General features: G+C 44.5%; 1 protein-coding gene across 1 annotated transcript in view; it reads left to right on the top strand.

The window, feature by feature from the left end:
• The window catches only part of DAW1 (dynein assembly factor with WD repeats 1), a 62,735-nt gene that overhangs the window by 4,106 nt on the left and 43,290 nt on the right, over positions 1–15,339 (top strand). The window contains exon 3 of the mRNA XM_077291150.1: positions 1,512–1,656. Within this exon, the coding sequence (XP_077147265.1) occupies positions 1,512–1,656 (145 nt within the window). The remainder of the gene's footprint in view (positions 1–1,511; positions 1,657–15,339) is intronic.

The following is a 15,339-nucleotide window of genomic DNA, read 5'->3' as shown; positions in this document are numbered from 1 at the left end:
GTGATGCAATGACCCCTGTTACAGCTAGGCGGCGCTGCATGTGATCCTCAGGATACGCATGGAGGTGTAATGGTGATAATGAGATGGTGACCGGCATCATTGTGAATGGCCGGTATGTGTCGCAGAGGAGACTCTCTGCTCTGTAAGCCAGTAATGTTTTTCTGGGACCTGTAGTCCCACAAGTGTTTGTGTAGTTTATTAGGGAGGCTTACAGGGTTAGACAGAGAGCTGGGCGGGTCTGACTAACCACCCACACCTCCCATCTATGGGAGTGGCTACTGTGATATAATGTGACTGAGGTCTGGACACATAGTCAGAATGTATGGACCTGAATGGTCGGTGTGTCAGGTCCTGGAGGGCTTGTGTGTTGGATGGTCCTATGAGTGGATGGTTGTCCTGAATAGCACACTGAGAGCCTGTGGACTTGGAAGGCCTTTGTGTTGGAAGGTCCTGGGAGTAGGAATGGATCCCTGAATAGCACACGGAGAGGCCGTGGACTTGGATGGCCTCTGTGGTGGATGGTGGTGGGAGTATTACCGGAGTCCTGAAAAGCACATGGTGAGGCCATGGTCCTGCAGAGTCTGTGAAGGCACTGCGTTGGGGAAGCTACCGTTCCTTCTGTGGGTCTGGACTGTTGGGTGGCTTGGTGAGCAAGGCATTGTCCGAGACGATGATCCCAGTAAGGCAGTTTCCCAAGGAGTGAGGACTGATGAGGAGTTAGTGTGTGGAGCAGGAGCTCCAGGAAGGTAACCCAGAGTTGGGGAACTGTGAGCACTGACAGGAGGTCAGTTAATGAACTGTCCGGTCACCCATGGTAACTGGATGGAGTAAGGTTCAGCATGTTTAGAGACTGCAACCTAATGTCGTGTGTTGGTGCCTGTTGTGTTCCATGGACATTAATGAACTGTTCGTTGTGTGGTCAACTGCGGTAACTGGGCAAAGAGGTCCGGCGTGTTTAGTGACTGCGAGTTAGAGCCATGTAATATGAAGCGCTATGGACTATGTGTGAGGTCTGCGATGTGTAACATGGCCTACAGAGGTTTATGATGTTTGAATAAACCAAAATAGACTGTTTATGTGGAAAAACTGTGCCTGTCTACGTTTATCCCGTTGCTATACGAGTGTCCCCCACACAAACAGTAAGCGCTATCTCACAACAGAGACATTACAGGCATTACAAGACGTATAAGGCGTCCGGGTTCTGCAGATATCATGTATATTGTAAGGGCTCCTGTACACGACCTTATTATCGCATTGCACTCGGACCAGTGTTATTCTATGAGCCGTGCATATGTTCCATTTTTTTTCTCAGAGTCTGTTCGAAGAAGAAAATTGCAGTATTCCCAAGTTGGATCCAATTATTTGCTCTCACTCGGCCATGTAGGTCAATGAGTCCGAGGAATGAGTCAATGATCTAACAATTCTACTCTATCCATTAGATGGTGCTAATTAATGAAGACCTCTGTATAGAAATACACAAGGAGATATCACCAAGTGGTTCTCTTTTGTAGGACTGATGTGCACTTACTTGTAGAAGACATAAGAAAAGCCGAACCTCTTATTACTGCCTCCCGCACCGAGCAAGTGAAGCATCTCATCCTAAGGCTCCAAGAGAAGATAGGACAGCAGGACCACCACAAGTTCTATCTATTCAAGGTCAGTTCCGGGAGCTGGATCACCCGTGATTTACTCTTAGGCTCTAATGTCTCACATGTCTTTGGGAGCACATATTTGGCACAGGCTGTATGGCTAGCAGCTGCCGGCAGATAAGCTAAATTTACACTTAGTGTCTTTGATCATTTTGACGTCTGATTACCGCTATAGGCTGGCATTACAGTAAGGATTTGCCTTGTCTGTGTCGGTTCTCCATAGTTGCCAGACCTCGGAGGTACAAGTTTCCTCGGCCAGTACTTGACTGCTGGTATCTTTGGCACCTCTTATGATTACTGGGCCACCGGGATGTCATGATGACAAATGACGTCTAGTCGCTAGTGAGGTCTAGACACTAGGCCTCATGTGACCTCATGACGTTATGGGCCTAGGAATCACAGGAGGTGCCCAGTGCTGGTGCAGCAAGTTGGTAATGTCTTGGTCCAGCTGCCACAGAATATCGACATGGATGCTGGACCTGGGTTTTGTGAATATTTATGCTCAGCTCCAATTTTTATGCCTTTTAGTTTGGAAGCAGAAGCTTCGAAGCTTCATGCCAAGACGGACCTGTTGGACGATCCAGGGACTTGTAGATTTTGGGTGCCAAATATCTATTTGTTTTGTTTAGGATGTTCAACAAATAATTTTTCTGGAAAATGTTTAGAACCCCCCCCCCCCCCCCCCCCCCCGTTTCATCCCTCTCCTTAGGATACTTCTCAGCAGACTCCAGTGCTTAAAAATAGGAGCCCCACCTGGCTTTTCAAAACTGAACTCTCTTGGAGCTGGTGAATTATCTCCTCCATATAATAATAATCCAAGATTCGGGGGAGCTAGGAGCATTAGAACCGCTTGGTCGTAATGATCTCAGCAATCATACACATTTCTTGATTAATTATTATGTATATTGTCAAATAATAACAAATATGGCATGGATTTTTGTTTTGACAAACTCTGCTTTTTTTATATATATAGCAATATTTTTGTGCATTGTTTAGTGTTTTTTAATGGTGTTTTAATTAAGTTTGTACTATTTAAGTTGGTGAGGTTTGTCATAATGATGAGTCCCTGACAAGGCGTTGTATTACGTGAAACGGCCACTGTAATGCTGTTGAATAAAACTTCTATTTTCTTATTTCTTGGTCAGTGTCAAGGAATTTGTCCTCTCTAAACTACTGTGTGCTAAAAGGAACCTGTTATGTCCTGAAAAGCTATTAACCTGCACATATGGGGTTAATCTGGAGGTTAATAGCGTTCTAAAGCCTTGTTGCCACCGTATTGAGAAGTCAACGTCTGGGAGGAAATTAACCTTATTACACTCGGCAGCCTCCGGCTTTCAGTCATAGAGGTGAGCTGGCTGTCAGTCAGTGCAGGGGCGTACTTACAGACGCCGTTTACTATGTACTGAGCAGCGACTGAATCCGCACTGGCTCCACCTCTATGACTGAAAGCCCGAGATTGCCAGGAGGAATAACATTAATTTCTTACCGGACGCCAGGCTGTCAATGCAGTGACTGCATGGGTTTAGAACGTCATTAACCTGCAGATTAACTCAATGGGCCCAATTTGTCAAGACTGTCGTGAACAACACCATCTTGATGATGGGGTGTGCCGGAATCAGATGCTCCTGATTCATGAAGCAATGCGTGCCTCTTCATAAATCTGGAGCGTCTGATGAGTGGTGTTTGCATCCCCGTTCTTAGCCAGAAACTGGCATCAGGTGCTGCAGTGAGATTTCTGGCTCGTTATGCATCAGACGAGCTTTGGCGTCACACCCCACCGTGTCCCCGTTTTGCACTGGTTCATTCGATTTCGGTACAGCTAGGAGAAACTAGCTTGTAGAAGCAAAAAATTGGAAAATGCCTGCCGTCTCCAAGTTGTGCCTAAACTTTGCAACTTTTCAAAGCTTTTATGCCAGAATTCTGTTGTGAAAGAGTTGATGAATCGGACCCCGTAGCTGCAGGTTAGTAGTGTTTTTTGACATAGCAGGTTTCCATTGAGAACAGTATATCTGTCATGGAGCAGCACCTGAAAACAAGACAGCTGATCCAATTGCACATAAGTTATTTGGGACTTGTAGTACTTCATGTCAGAGCAGTGCCAACTCTCATTTCTTTGCTGTGTTTACAAGTAATAGGATTGTTATTATACTTAGATGCAGCTTTTTATCTGACTTTGCGTTGCTGCTTCATGTGCAAACACTGAATCAGTAGGGGGCGCTCTCTCCCCATACGTTCTTACAATTACAATTAAATGATATCGTGACTGCATTCCCAGGTTATATACAGATGTCAGGTACCAGACACATCCGCTGTTACACAATGCAGGAGTATAAGCCGATTGTCCTCACATTATCACACAAGGGACCCTGTGCTTATTCATGTGCTGGCTGCGCTGATCTCCATTCACTGATATCCATAGAAGGGTATTCCTTGCTGCACAACGTATCACATGTCCACTGGGTACGTGATGTGGGACCCCACTGATCATCAGACAGTATGTGATGTGGGACCCCCACTGATCATCACACAATACGTGATGTGGGACCCCACTGATCATCAGACAGTATGTGATGTGGGACCCTCACTGATCATCAGACAGTACGTGATGTGGGTCCCCCACTGATCATCAGACAGTTCGTGATGTGGGTCCCCCACTGATCACCAGACAGTTCGTGATGTGGGACCCCCACTGTTCATCAGACAGTATGTGATGTGGGTCCCCCACTGATCCTCAGACAGTACGTGATGTGGGACCCCCACTGTTCATCAGACAGTTCGTGATGTGGGACCCCCATTGATCATCAGACAGTACGTGATGTGGGACCCCCACTGTTCATCAGACAGTACGTGATGTGGACCCCCTCTGTTCATCAGACAGTTCATGATGTAGGACCCCCACTGTTCATCAGACAATACGTGATGTGGGTCCCCCACTGATCCTCAGACAGTACGTGATGTGGGAACCCCACTGTTCATCAGACAGTACGTGATGTGGGTCCCCCACTGATCCTCAGACAGTACGTGATGTGGGACCCCCACTGTTCATCAGACAGTATGTGATGTGGGTCCCCCACTGATCCTCAGACAGTACGTGATGTGGGACCCCCACTGTTCATCAGACAGTATGTGATGTGGGTCCCCCACTGATCCTCAGACAGTACGTGATGTGGGACCCCCACTGTTCATCAGACAGTATGTAATGTGGGTCCCCCACTGATCCTCAGACAGTACATGATGTGGGACCCCCACTGTTCATCAGACAGTTCGTGATGTGGGACCCCCATTGATCATCAGACAGTACGTGATGTGGGACCCCCACTGTTCATCAGACAGTACGTGATGTGGACCCCCTCTGTTCATCAGACAGTTCATGATGTAGGACCCCCACTGTTCATCAGACAATACGTGATGTGGGTCCCCCTCTGATCCTCAGACAGTACGTGATGTGGGAACCCCACTGTTCATCAGACAGCACGTGATGTGGGCCCCCCACTGATCATCAGACAGTTCATGATGTGGAACCACCACTGATCATCAGACAGTATGTGATGTGGGACCCCCACTGTTCATCAGACAGTACGTGATGTGGGCCCCCCACTGATCATCAGACAGTTCATGATGTGGGACCACCACTGATCATCAGACAGTATGTGATGTGGGACCCCCACTGATCCTCAGACAGTACGTGATGTGGGAACCCCACTGTTCATCAGACAGTACGTGATGTGGACCCCCTCTGTTCATCAGACAGTTCATGATGTAGGACCCCCACTGTTCATCAGACAATACGTGATGTGGGTCCCCCACTGATCCTCAGACAGTACGTGATGTGGGAACCCCACTGTTCATCAGACAGTACGTGATGTGGGTCCCCCACTGATCCTCAGACAGTATGTGATGTGGGCCCCCATTGATCATCAGACAGTACGTGATGTGGGTCCCCCACTGATCCTCAGACAATACGTGATGTGGGCCCCCACTGATCATCAGACAGTACGTGATGTAGGACCCCCACTGATCATCAGACAGTACGTGATGTAGGACCCCCACTGATCCTCAGACAGTACGTGATGTGGGACCCCCACTGTTCATCAGACAGTACGTGATGTGGGACCGACACTGTTCATCAGACAGTTCGTGATGTGGGACCCCCATTGATCATCAGACAGTACGTGATGTGGGACCCCCACTGTTCATCAGACAGCACGTGATGTGGGCCCCCCACTGATCATCAGACAGTTCATGATGTGGGCCCCCCACTGATCATCAGACAGTTCATGATGTGGAACCACCACTGATCATCAGACAGTATGTGATGTGGGACCCCCACTGATCATCAGACAGTATGTGATGTGGGTCCCCCACTGATCCTCAGACAGTACGTGATGTGGGAACCCCACTGTTCATCAGACAGTACGTGATGTGGGTCCCCCACTGTTCATCAGACAGTTTGTGATGTGGGACCCCCACTGATCATCAGACAGTACGTGATGTGGGCCCCCATTGATCATCAGACAGTACGTGATGTGGGACCCCCACTGTTCATCAGACAGTACGTGATGTGGGACCCCCATTGATCATCAGATAGTACGTGATGTGGGACCCCCACTGTTCATCAGACAGTTCGTGATGTGGGACCCCCATTGGTCATCAGACAGTACGTGATGTGGGACCCCCACTGTTCATCAGACAGCACGTGATGTGGGACCCCCACTGTTCATCAGACAGTACGTGATGTGGGCCCCCACTGATCATCAGACAGTATGTGATGTGGGACCCCCACTGATCATCAGACAGTACGTGATGTGGGACCCCCACTGATCATCAGACAGTTCGTGATGTGGGACCCCCACTGATCATCAGACAAGGGGACTGTGTTCCTTGTTGTCCCTGACTCTTCCCTGGTTGCAAGCCCCCAGCCGAGAGGCGTTGAATAGAGCTCCCTGCCTCACATGCGGCCTGACCCTCCATTCTAATGCTCTATTCACACCTCTGTGTGATGCTTCCATCCCAGAGAAATGATTTATTTTTTTGACTCAAGTGTCATCCTAGTAGTCAACTGACCCACCAAACGGATGGGAATACGAGATTCAGACAGTTCCACGGACCGGAGACACAGATCTGTTTTTGTGTGTTGATCAATGAACTTGTACAGATCGGTGTGCTCTCCGAAATAAAACTTGGACAGCACTAGGAGGTTTCATGTGTATATGTGAATAAAACCTAAGGCCTCATTCAGACGTCAGAGACTCACGTGTTCTATACATGGTTTTCACGGATAGGACATTGGCCCATTATAGTCTATGGAGCTGTTCACATGTCCGTTTTTTTTTTTTTTTTTGCTGACCGAGTGATGCACAAAAATTCACACAGACGTGTCCATTTTTGATCTGAGTTACAGCTCTAAATTACCCATACATGTCTATGGGTCCATGAATATCACAGACAGCACATGGATGACATTAGTGTACAATCTGTGTGTCGTCCGTGATTACGATTGTAATGTATAGGAGAAACGTGGTCATTTATGTATCCACGTGTGTAAATCCAATCTCAAAAAAGGAATCCGGCACTCCAGAAGAAGGAACAAGTGTCAGGCGCTATATAAGTAACGGGTGTATGCCCCAATCATCAGCGCGGACACACACATGGATACACCCGTTACTTATATAGCGCCTGACACGTGTTCCTCCATACTAAGCTGTCTGATGAAGGTCTAAACTTTAAGACTGAAACGTTACTTTGTTTTAGAATGCACAGCAGATCTAATCATTAATATCTTTAATTCATCTTCTGGAGTGCCAGATTCCTTTTTTGAGATTGGATTTATGGAGTGGTATCTAGTGATGAGCGAAAGTGCTCGTATAATGTCTTATCCGAGCATGCTCGGGTGCTCGTATATTATGGTCGAGTCCCTGCGGCTGCATGATTTGTGGCTGTTAGACAGCCTGAACACATGCTGGGATTGCCTGTTTGTTAGGGAATGCCCACATGTGTGCAGGCTGTCTAACAGATGCAAGTCTACTTTCTTCTCCCATTTTCAGAACATATAGCCCTAGTCAAAACTTGTGTATTGGGAGGCCGGGAGGAAACGCTCATCCAGCTGATGGTTATTGAATGTCCATTGATTGTCACCTTAAAGGGGTTATCCAACTTTTTAAAAATGATAGCTTATTATTAGGATGGATGATCTTATTAGATTGATGGTGGTGCAAGAAGCACCACAGCCTCCAAATTGTTCATCAGGGCAGTCGGTCACCACCTATCCAATACTGATGGCCTATGCTAGCCATAAGCCATGAATTTGGTTGTACAACCTCTTTTTTAAGTGCTAAGCTGTCTACATCATGATAAAGTGGCTGAAGATCTGAATGAGACATATTTTTTAATGCCATAAAATATATATTATCAAGGTATTGTGAAATCACTTTAAACTATTTAATGAAAGTTACATTTCTTTTTGTAATGTTTTGTCCTCCCCAATCACTTGGGAGTTGTTTTTAGTCATCTGTTCATGTCTCAGGGCACTAGGCAGTATATAGAGGTGCAATCAATACGTTGTCTTGTAATAGAGCATTTACTGGCAGCCGGAATAATATGCCTAAAATAAGAAAGTACGGAGACAAGCATTGATAAGTGTGTGCTTATAGAAAAACTTTCTCGATAAAGTCAAGGGAAATTAAGAGTGAAGTTCAAGATTCCTGATATAGTCAAGCATGTAGAGCAAGCACCCTATGTTTAAAGAAAAATTAAACATAAAAAGCTCACAAAATAAAAATATCCCAGCACTTTCTTCCTGTAAGGGTTAATTCCAATAAGGCAGTAAGATGGTATTAAGATAAGCAAGTTTGGAATGAACTTGCTTTATTTATGTTGCATCATTCTCCTGCTCTATGCTTATTGGTTGTTCATTGTTCACAGCTCGTTGCCAAGGGGACCGACCACTCCTGCTGGAGATCGAACATACGCAGTTGTTGCAATGCAGTATAACTGTAACTTTTTACACTGCGGCCGGCTGATTTCTTGAGGTTTCCAGCCACTTCTCTCCATCACATTCACTTCTATAGAACTGCTCCTGGGCAGGAACGTTCTGTACACCTCTCCTTGTCAACTTTGGACACTGCCCCCTCCTTAACTCTGTCCATTTAATTCTTGGCTCCTATGAGATCTATACCAAGAAAACTTCTCTGTTCCTCAGATGCTTAGTTATACCCACCTTTTGCCTCCTCAATGTCCTGTATTTGGCTATAACACAGTTGGCTGCAGCAGGATCCTCCCCCCGCACCTAGAATCATAGAATCATAGAATGATAAACCTGGAAGGGACCTCCAGGGTCATCTGGTCCAACCCCCTGCTCAAAGCAGGATTCACTAAACCATCCCAGACAGATGTCTGCCCAGCCTCTGTTTGAAGACTTCCATTGAAGAAGAACTCACCACCTTTCGTGGCAGCCTGTTCCACTCATTGATCACCCTCACTGTCAAAAAGTTTTCTAATATCTAATCTGTGTCTCCTCCCATTCAGTTTCATCCCATTGCTTCTAGTCTTTCCTTGTGCAAATGAGAATAAAGATGATCCTTCTACAATGTCACAGCCCTTGAGATATTTGTAGACAGCTATTAAGTCTCCTCTCAGTCTTCTTTATTGCAAGCTAAACATTCCCAAATCCTGCAATCGCTCCTCATAGGACATGGTTTGCAGACCGGTCACCATTCTGGTCGCTCTTCTCTGAACTTGCTCCAGTTTGTTGATGTCTTTTTTAAATGTGGTGCCCAAAATGGACACAGTATTACAGATGAGGTCTGACCAAAGAGGAGTAGAGGGCAATAATGACTTGACGTGATCTAGACTGTATGCTTCTGTTAATACATCCCAGAATTGCATTTGCCTTTTTTGTTGCTGCATCACACTGTTGACTCATGTGCAGCCTGTGATCTATTAGTATATTAGTATACCCAAGTCTTTTTCACATGTGCTGTTGCTTAGCCCTATTCCTCCCATTCTGTATATGCTTTTTTCATTTTTATTGCCCAGATGTATTACTTAGCATTTTCCCTGTTAAAAACCATTCTGTTAGTTGCTGCCCACTGCTCCAGTTTATTTATATCTTTTTGAATCCTCTCTCTCTTCTCTAGTATTAGATATCCCTCCTAGCTTTGTATTATCAGCAAATTTAATCAGTGTACCCTCAATTCCTTCATCTAAATCATTGATACAGATGTTGAACCTATTTATCACTATGAATTTCTAGGTTTAGTGTTCTCTTATAAGTTATCTAGTCATCCCCTCTTGATGCCAGTTTGCTAATGGCTAGGCTTCTTCACACTGTGTTGCCTTCTTGAATGGGTGGGAGTACGGATAAGCCTCACTTTATTGTTAGTGGGCAAACTTTAAAGTGATTACACATGCCCTTTATAGTGCTTTGTATAGGGGCTCCTACAATATATGGCACACAATAAAGACTTGTAACCTGTTCTATCTCTGAGCCCTACAAAACTCTGCACAGCTCAAGACTCTTATCACACATCCTTGCTGCCAGCCCTTTTGTATTCCTCGTGGAATAAGGACCAAGATCACCTTTTCTAGTTTCAGGTTTGTCCACCTTTCAGGACTTTTTTTTCCTAAATGTATATATTTTGGGTTCAAAATTATTTTTGCAACTGGGTTTCATTAAAAATTTTGCACCGTTTGCATTCTGTACTCTCTGTGTTGCATTGTCTCTTGATTACTGCAGAATGAGTTAACGGAGAATCTATCAGTCATTCCACTATGATGGTCTGACGGTGTGTATGTAACTCTCATTTGTCATTTTTGAACTCCTCTCACCTAAGAGTTAGGCTACGTTCCCACGATGAGCCTTAGGTTAGTTTTTGATGTACTCATTAAGTAAAATAGGTTACTGTCACAGATGTGTCAGAGGCTGCAGACCGTTGCACTGCATCTGTCTGCAGATGGTCTCAGCAGTTTGCTTTGCAGACTTCTGCCTGGTCCTTCTGATGCTAGGACCCAGAGGCCACCTACCCCGGTGCTAATGGCCACACCTGGACCTGAGTGTTGATATACTTGCTGCTGGCAAGCGCGGATGATATTTCCATTTGCATTTCCTTGTTGAGGCTTGGAGCTGTAGCAGTCGCTATCATCCGTTTTGGAATTTGGAGGACATTGGTGTTTCTGTCAGAGTCTTCTCAAGCTAAGTATTCCCTTGTTTCGTTTGTCTAACCCAGTTGTCTTTAGCGGTAGTGAGGATTGACTAGCGCTCATCCTGACCTCCCCAGTGCAGGGCTTATCGCCAGGGTCAGGCAGGGAGTAGGTATCCTGCTCAACGATAGGTGCGGCACCTATATAGGGACGATAGGACAGACAGGGTGACATCAGATCTGTCTAGGGTCTCCAATCCCCCCTTCCCTAGTGTTTGGTTCCCTTTCCCCTCATCCCTTTGTGTTGTGCTTAGTCTGTCCTACACTGTGCGTGACAGTTACTTACATTTTTTCGAAAATACGCAGCATAAAAGACTCAACAAAAACTCATCGAAGGAACGTAGTCTCAAAGTTAAACACGCAGAAAAACAAAGAGCCTGCAAAAGCAAACCAGTGGAAAAGTAAATCGCAGAAATTATTTTTAGCCCCAAATACATGATTTTTAAATACTGTGTGTGTATGCTTTAATGTGTGTACCTGCTTTAATGCGTTAGCACGTAAAGGTATAATATTTTGACTCCAGTTGCACCAAATTATTCATTTTTGATGTCTATAGAGTCAACTGATAATGTTGTTTGGTACCGTTTATGCAATCATCCCTTAGGTTTGGCAGAATAAACACCCTTCAGAATGGTGTGGGTCCATTTTCTAAGACCTCCGCCGATCACTAAAAAGACTTAGGAGGCAGAAGCTCTGCGCTCAGGAGGCAGAAGCGCTGCACTGTGGAGGCAGAAGCGCTGCACTGTGGAGGCAGAAGCGCTGCGCTCAGGAGGCAGAAGTGCTGCGCTCGGGAGGCAGAAGCACTGCGCTCAAGAGGCAGAAGCACTCTGCTCCTAGATGAGTGCATGCACAGAGCGGTGTACCGGCTCAGAGACATTCAAATGAACCCTTACACTGTCCTCTAGTACTAAACAGAGAGAAGTCCCCAATATGGGGTCACTAAAGTTGGCAGGAGACTGCACAGAAAGGCATTGCAGGCTTCCTGTCACTCTTGGTCAGCAGCTGGTGCCCCTCTGGTCTAGTTATTGTGTTGCCCACTTGTTGGGGCGGGCGCCCCATGTTTTTTTCCCCTCTCACAACATCTTCAGTGCCATTGTTCAGATATACGGTACTTAATCTCACTGCCCTGATCTTCCATGTACATGGACTGCAGGGTGATTCCTTCCTGTACAGACCAGCCCGTAGGCACACACGAGAGCTCTCCTCTCACCGCTCCTGGATGCTTTCAGAGGGAGTGAAAATAACACAAGGGGACAGCACAACCATGTTGCAGCAATGTCTAGACACTGAATTATATTTAAAAAAAAAGCAAAATTTCAAATGAAACCATAATTAGAACATTTATATTTGCTGGTGGATCTATCCCTTTAATGAGAAGTACCTGTATTACACCTTGTATTGGTTTTGTCCTGCTAATCAAAACAACAGTGCAAATCCTAGCAGGAATCATTTCATTATAGTAATGTCAATTATACAGATGAATTATTAATTTCACTAATTATAGAATACAGAACGTTAGTCCCGCTGCTCTGTGGTGTACACATACGATACATCAGAAAAGTCCGACCATGGCAGCAATCTATAGCTGTAACAGCTGAAAAATCCCAATTACAGCACTGAAGATGGAAGAAATGTGGGTTTTAAAGAGGAAAAGGATAGTTGACTTATGTTATAATAAATTAAATACCTGTAAATCATTAACAGAAGACATTATCTATATTGTATATAGAGTAATTTCATAGGGGAAACTGTTGGAGTGTTTAAAAAGTAACTTAAGTAACATATTACTAAAGTAATGTACTGCTAGTAACACATTTCATATTTTCCCCCTAAATTAACAAGTGAATACAAGATATTTTGTAATACCCTCTAGTAGGAATAATGCCTCCTTCTCCATCAGTCACTTTTTCTCTCCTTGTTCCTTCAGTCGTAAAACTGCTCAAATCTGTCTACAAATCTGTCTGCAATGCTGGATCATATAATACCATATAGTAGTGTTCAAAATAATAGCAGTGCGTTGAAAAACATGAGTTAATCACAAAATCTTTATACTAGTTTTTATTTCCATGCTCTGGGAACATTGCACACTGTTTCCTAATTCAAAACATGAAGAGAAATGTATATAATGTTTAACTATTTTACAGAAAATAGCAAAAAATGAACATTGGGCTGTTCTAAAAAATAGCCGTGTCTGCATTTGTCTTTATAAACTCACAATATGTACTTTTTTGTGCATTTAGCATTGCGGTGAATCACTAGCCTAATATTTAGTTGCATATCCGCAGTTTTTTAGATCTGCTTCACATCTATGTTGCAGAGTCACCGTCTTCTTGCCGCTGTCACCTGTTATTCCAGCCCAGGATACTTGGACTACATCCCACAGTTTTTTGTTTTTTGTTGGCTTTGCCTTAGAAACGGCATTTGTTATGTCACCCCACAAGTGTTCTATCGGATTAAGGTCCGGGGATTAGGTTGGCCACTCCATAATCTCAATTTTGTTGGACTGGAACCAAGATTTTCCTCGTTTACTGGTGTTGTCTTGTTGAAACGCCCATTTCAAGGGCATATCCTCTTCAGTGTAAGGCAATATGACCTCTTCAAGTATTTTAATATATGCAAAATGGTCCATGATCAGAGGTATACAGTAAATAGGTCCGGCACCACAGTAAGAGAAGCATGCCCGTATCATGATGCTTCACCACCATGCTTCACTGTCTGCAGGGTGTACTGTGTGTGGTATGCAGAGTTTTGGGGTCTTCTGACGAACTGTCTGGGGCCCTTGGACCCAAAAAGAACAATTTTACTTCCATCAGTCCACAAAATGTTTCTCCATTTCTCTTTAGGCCAGTTGATGTGTTCTTTGGCAAATTGTATCCTCTTCAGTACATGCCTTTTTCTAACAGTGGGACTTTGCGGAGACTTCTTGCTAAGAGATTAGTGTCACACTGGCGTCTTCTACCTGTCACAGTCCTCACAGGTAACTTGACACTGTCTGTGATGATCCTGGAGCTGATCATTGGCTGAGCCTTTGCCATTCTGGCTATTCTTCCATCCATTCCAATGGTAGTCTTCGGTTTTCTTCCACGCCTCTCTGGTTTGGCTTTCCATCTTTAAAGCAATGGAGGTCACTTTAGCTGCACAGCCCTTCATTGTCTGCCCTCCTTTGTAAGTTTTACCCTCTCCAATCAACTTTTCAATCAAAGTACGCTGTTCTTCTGAACAATGTCTCGAACGACCCACATTTCTCAGGCTTTGAAGGAGAAATGGATGTACAACATATCCTGGCTTCACCCTTAAATAAGGGCCTCCTGATCCACACCTGTTTCTTCCCAGAATGATTGACCCACTAGTTGAACTCCACACTGCTATTATTTTGAACACCGCTTTTCCGTTATTCCTGCAGATCAGGAATGCGGAGTCTCTTGGTTTTCTTAGAATCTGCTCCACTAACTGGTAATTTGTTTGATATGTGGTAATATCATTTATACCAGTAACAGTGATTAATCTGGTTAGTCAGATTGAACACTACTGTATTTTAGAAGTCTTTATATAAAGAGGCAGAGGATTTAGGGGAAAGAGGCAGAGCTCACAAGAAGAATCTACTGCAGATTGGATTGACTAGAAACAGTAGAGGCGAAACTGCTAAATTATGCCGTCCATAAGTCATATAACCATCAAGTAGGATATTCAACATCCTTAAGAGGAACCCGTCAGTCTTCATTCTGCTCAAACCACGGGCAGCATGAATCAGAGCCCCCCGGCTGTGTAACTGCAGCCAAGTATATTAATATATATACTGTATATATTTGGTGCAGCAAGGTTTTATAAATGCTGGAGCGTTCCAGAGTAAATATGCAGGTGATTGACAGGTCTCTCCATCGTATGGACATAGGGAGAGACCTGTCAATCACCTCTAGCTTCGCTGGGAAGAGTCGGCCTGGTAAGCAGCAAAGTAAACTTTCTCTGAAACATCAAAACGATTTATAGAAAAATATACCTGACTTCAATCATGCAGCCAGGATCTGATTTTGGCTTCCCGCAGTTTGGGCAGTATGAATTGCCTGACAGGTTCCCTTTAAAAATAAGAGCAAACAACATCTAAACAATGTGCAGTTTCCAAACGCTAGTTGAGGATGGGATTTGAAAATCTGTCACTTTTTTTCTAGCATATTCAACTTTTTTTTCCCCAAAGCATAAAAATGTATTAAAATAAAATTACAGAAATATGATGTGTGTGAACGGAGACATAGAATACAAATATGGAAATAATAATGTGATAGTAAGTAGCTTCATTGTAAGACTTTTTCCCATATGCCATATCACTAACATTGTGCATTGTTGTGTTGGATGCCATATTCTAGAGGTAAGCCCCCGAGAGCACTGAGAGGCTTTGTAGGGAGAATAACTGTATTACAGTCCTGGCATTTTACATGGTTCTATATACAGATCTGCAGGACTGTGTGCGCGATACACTCTCTGTGATCCATGATACC

Source organism: Ranitomeya variabilis, chromosome 2 (assembly GCF_051348905.1).
Source record: "Ranitomeya variabilis isolate aRanVar5 chromosome 2, aRanVar5.hap1, whole genome shotgun sequence".
NCBI lineage: Eukaryota > Metazoa > Chordata > Amphibia > Anura > Dendrobatidae > Ranitomeya > Ranitomeya variabilis.
This window is presented reverse-complemented; position numbering and strand designations above follow the sequence as displayed.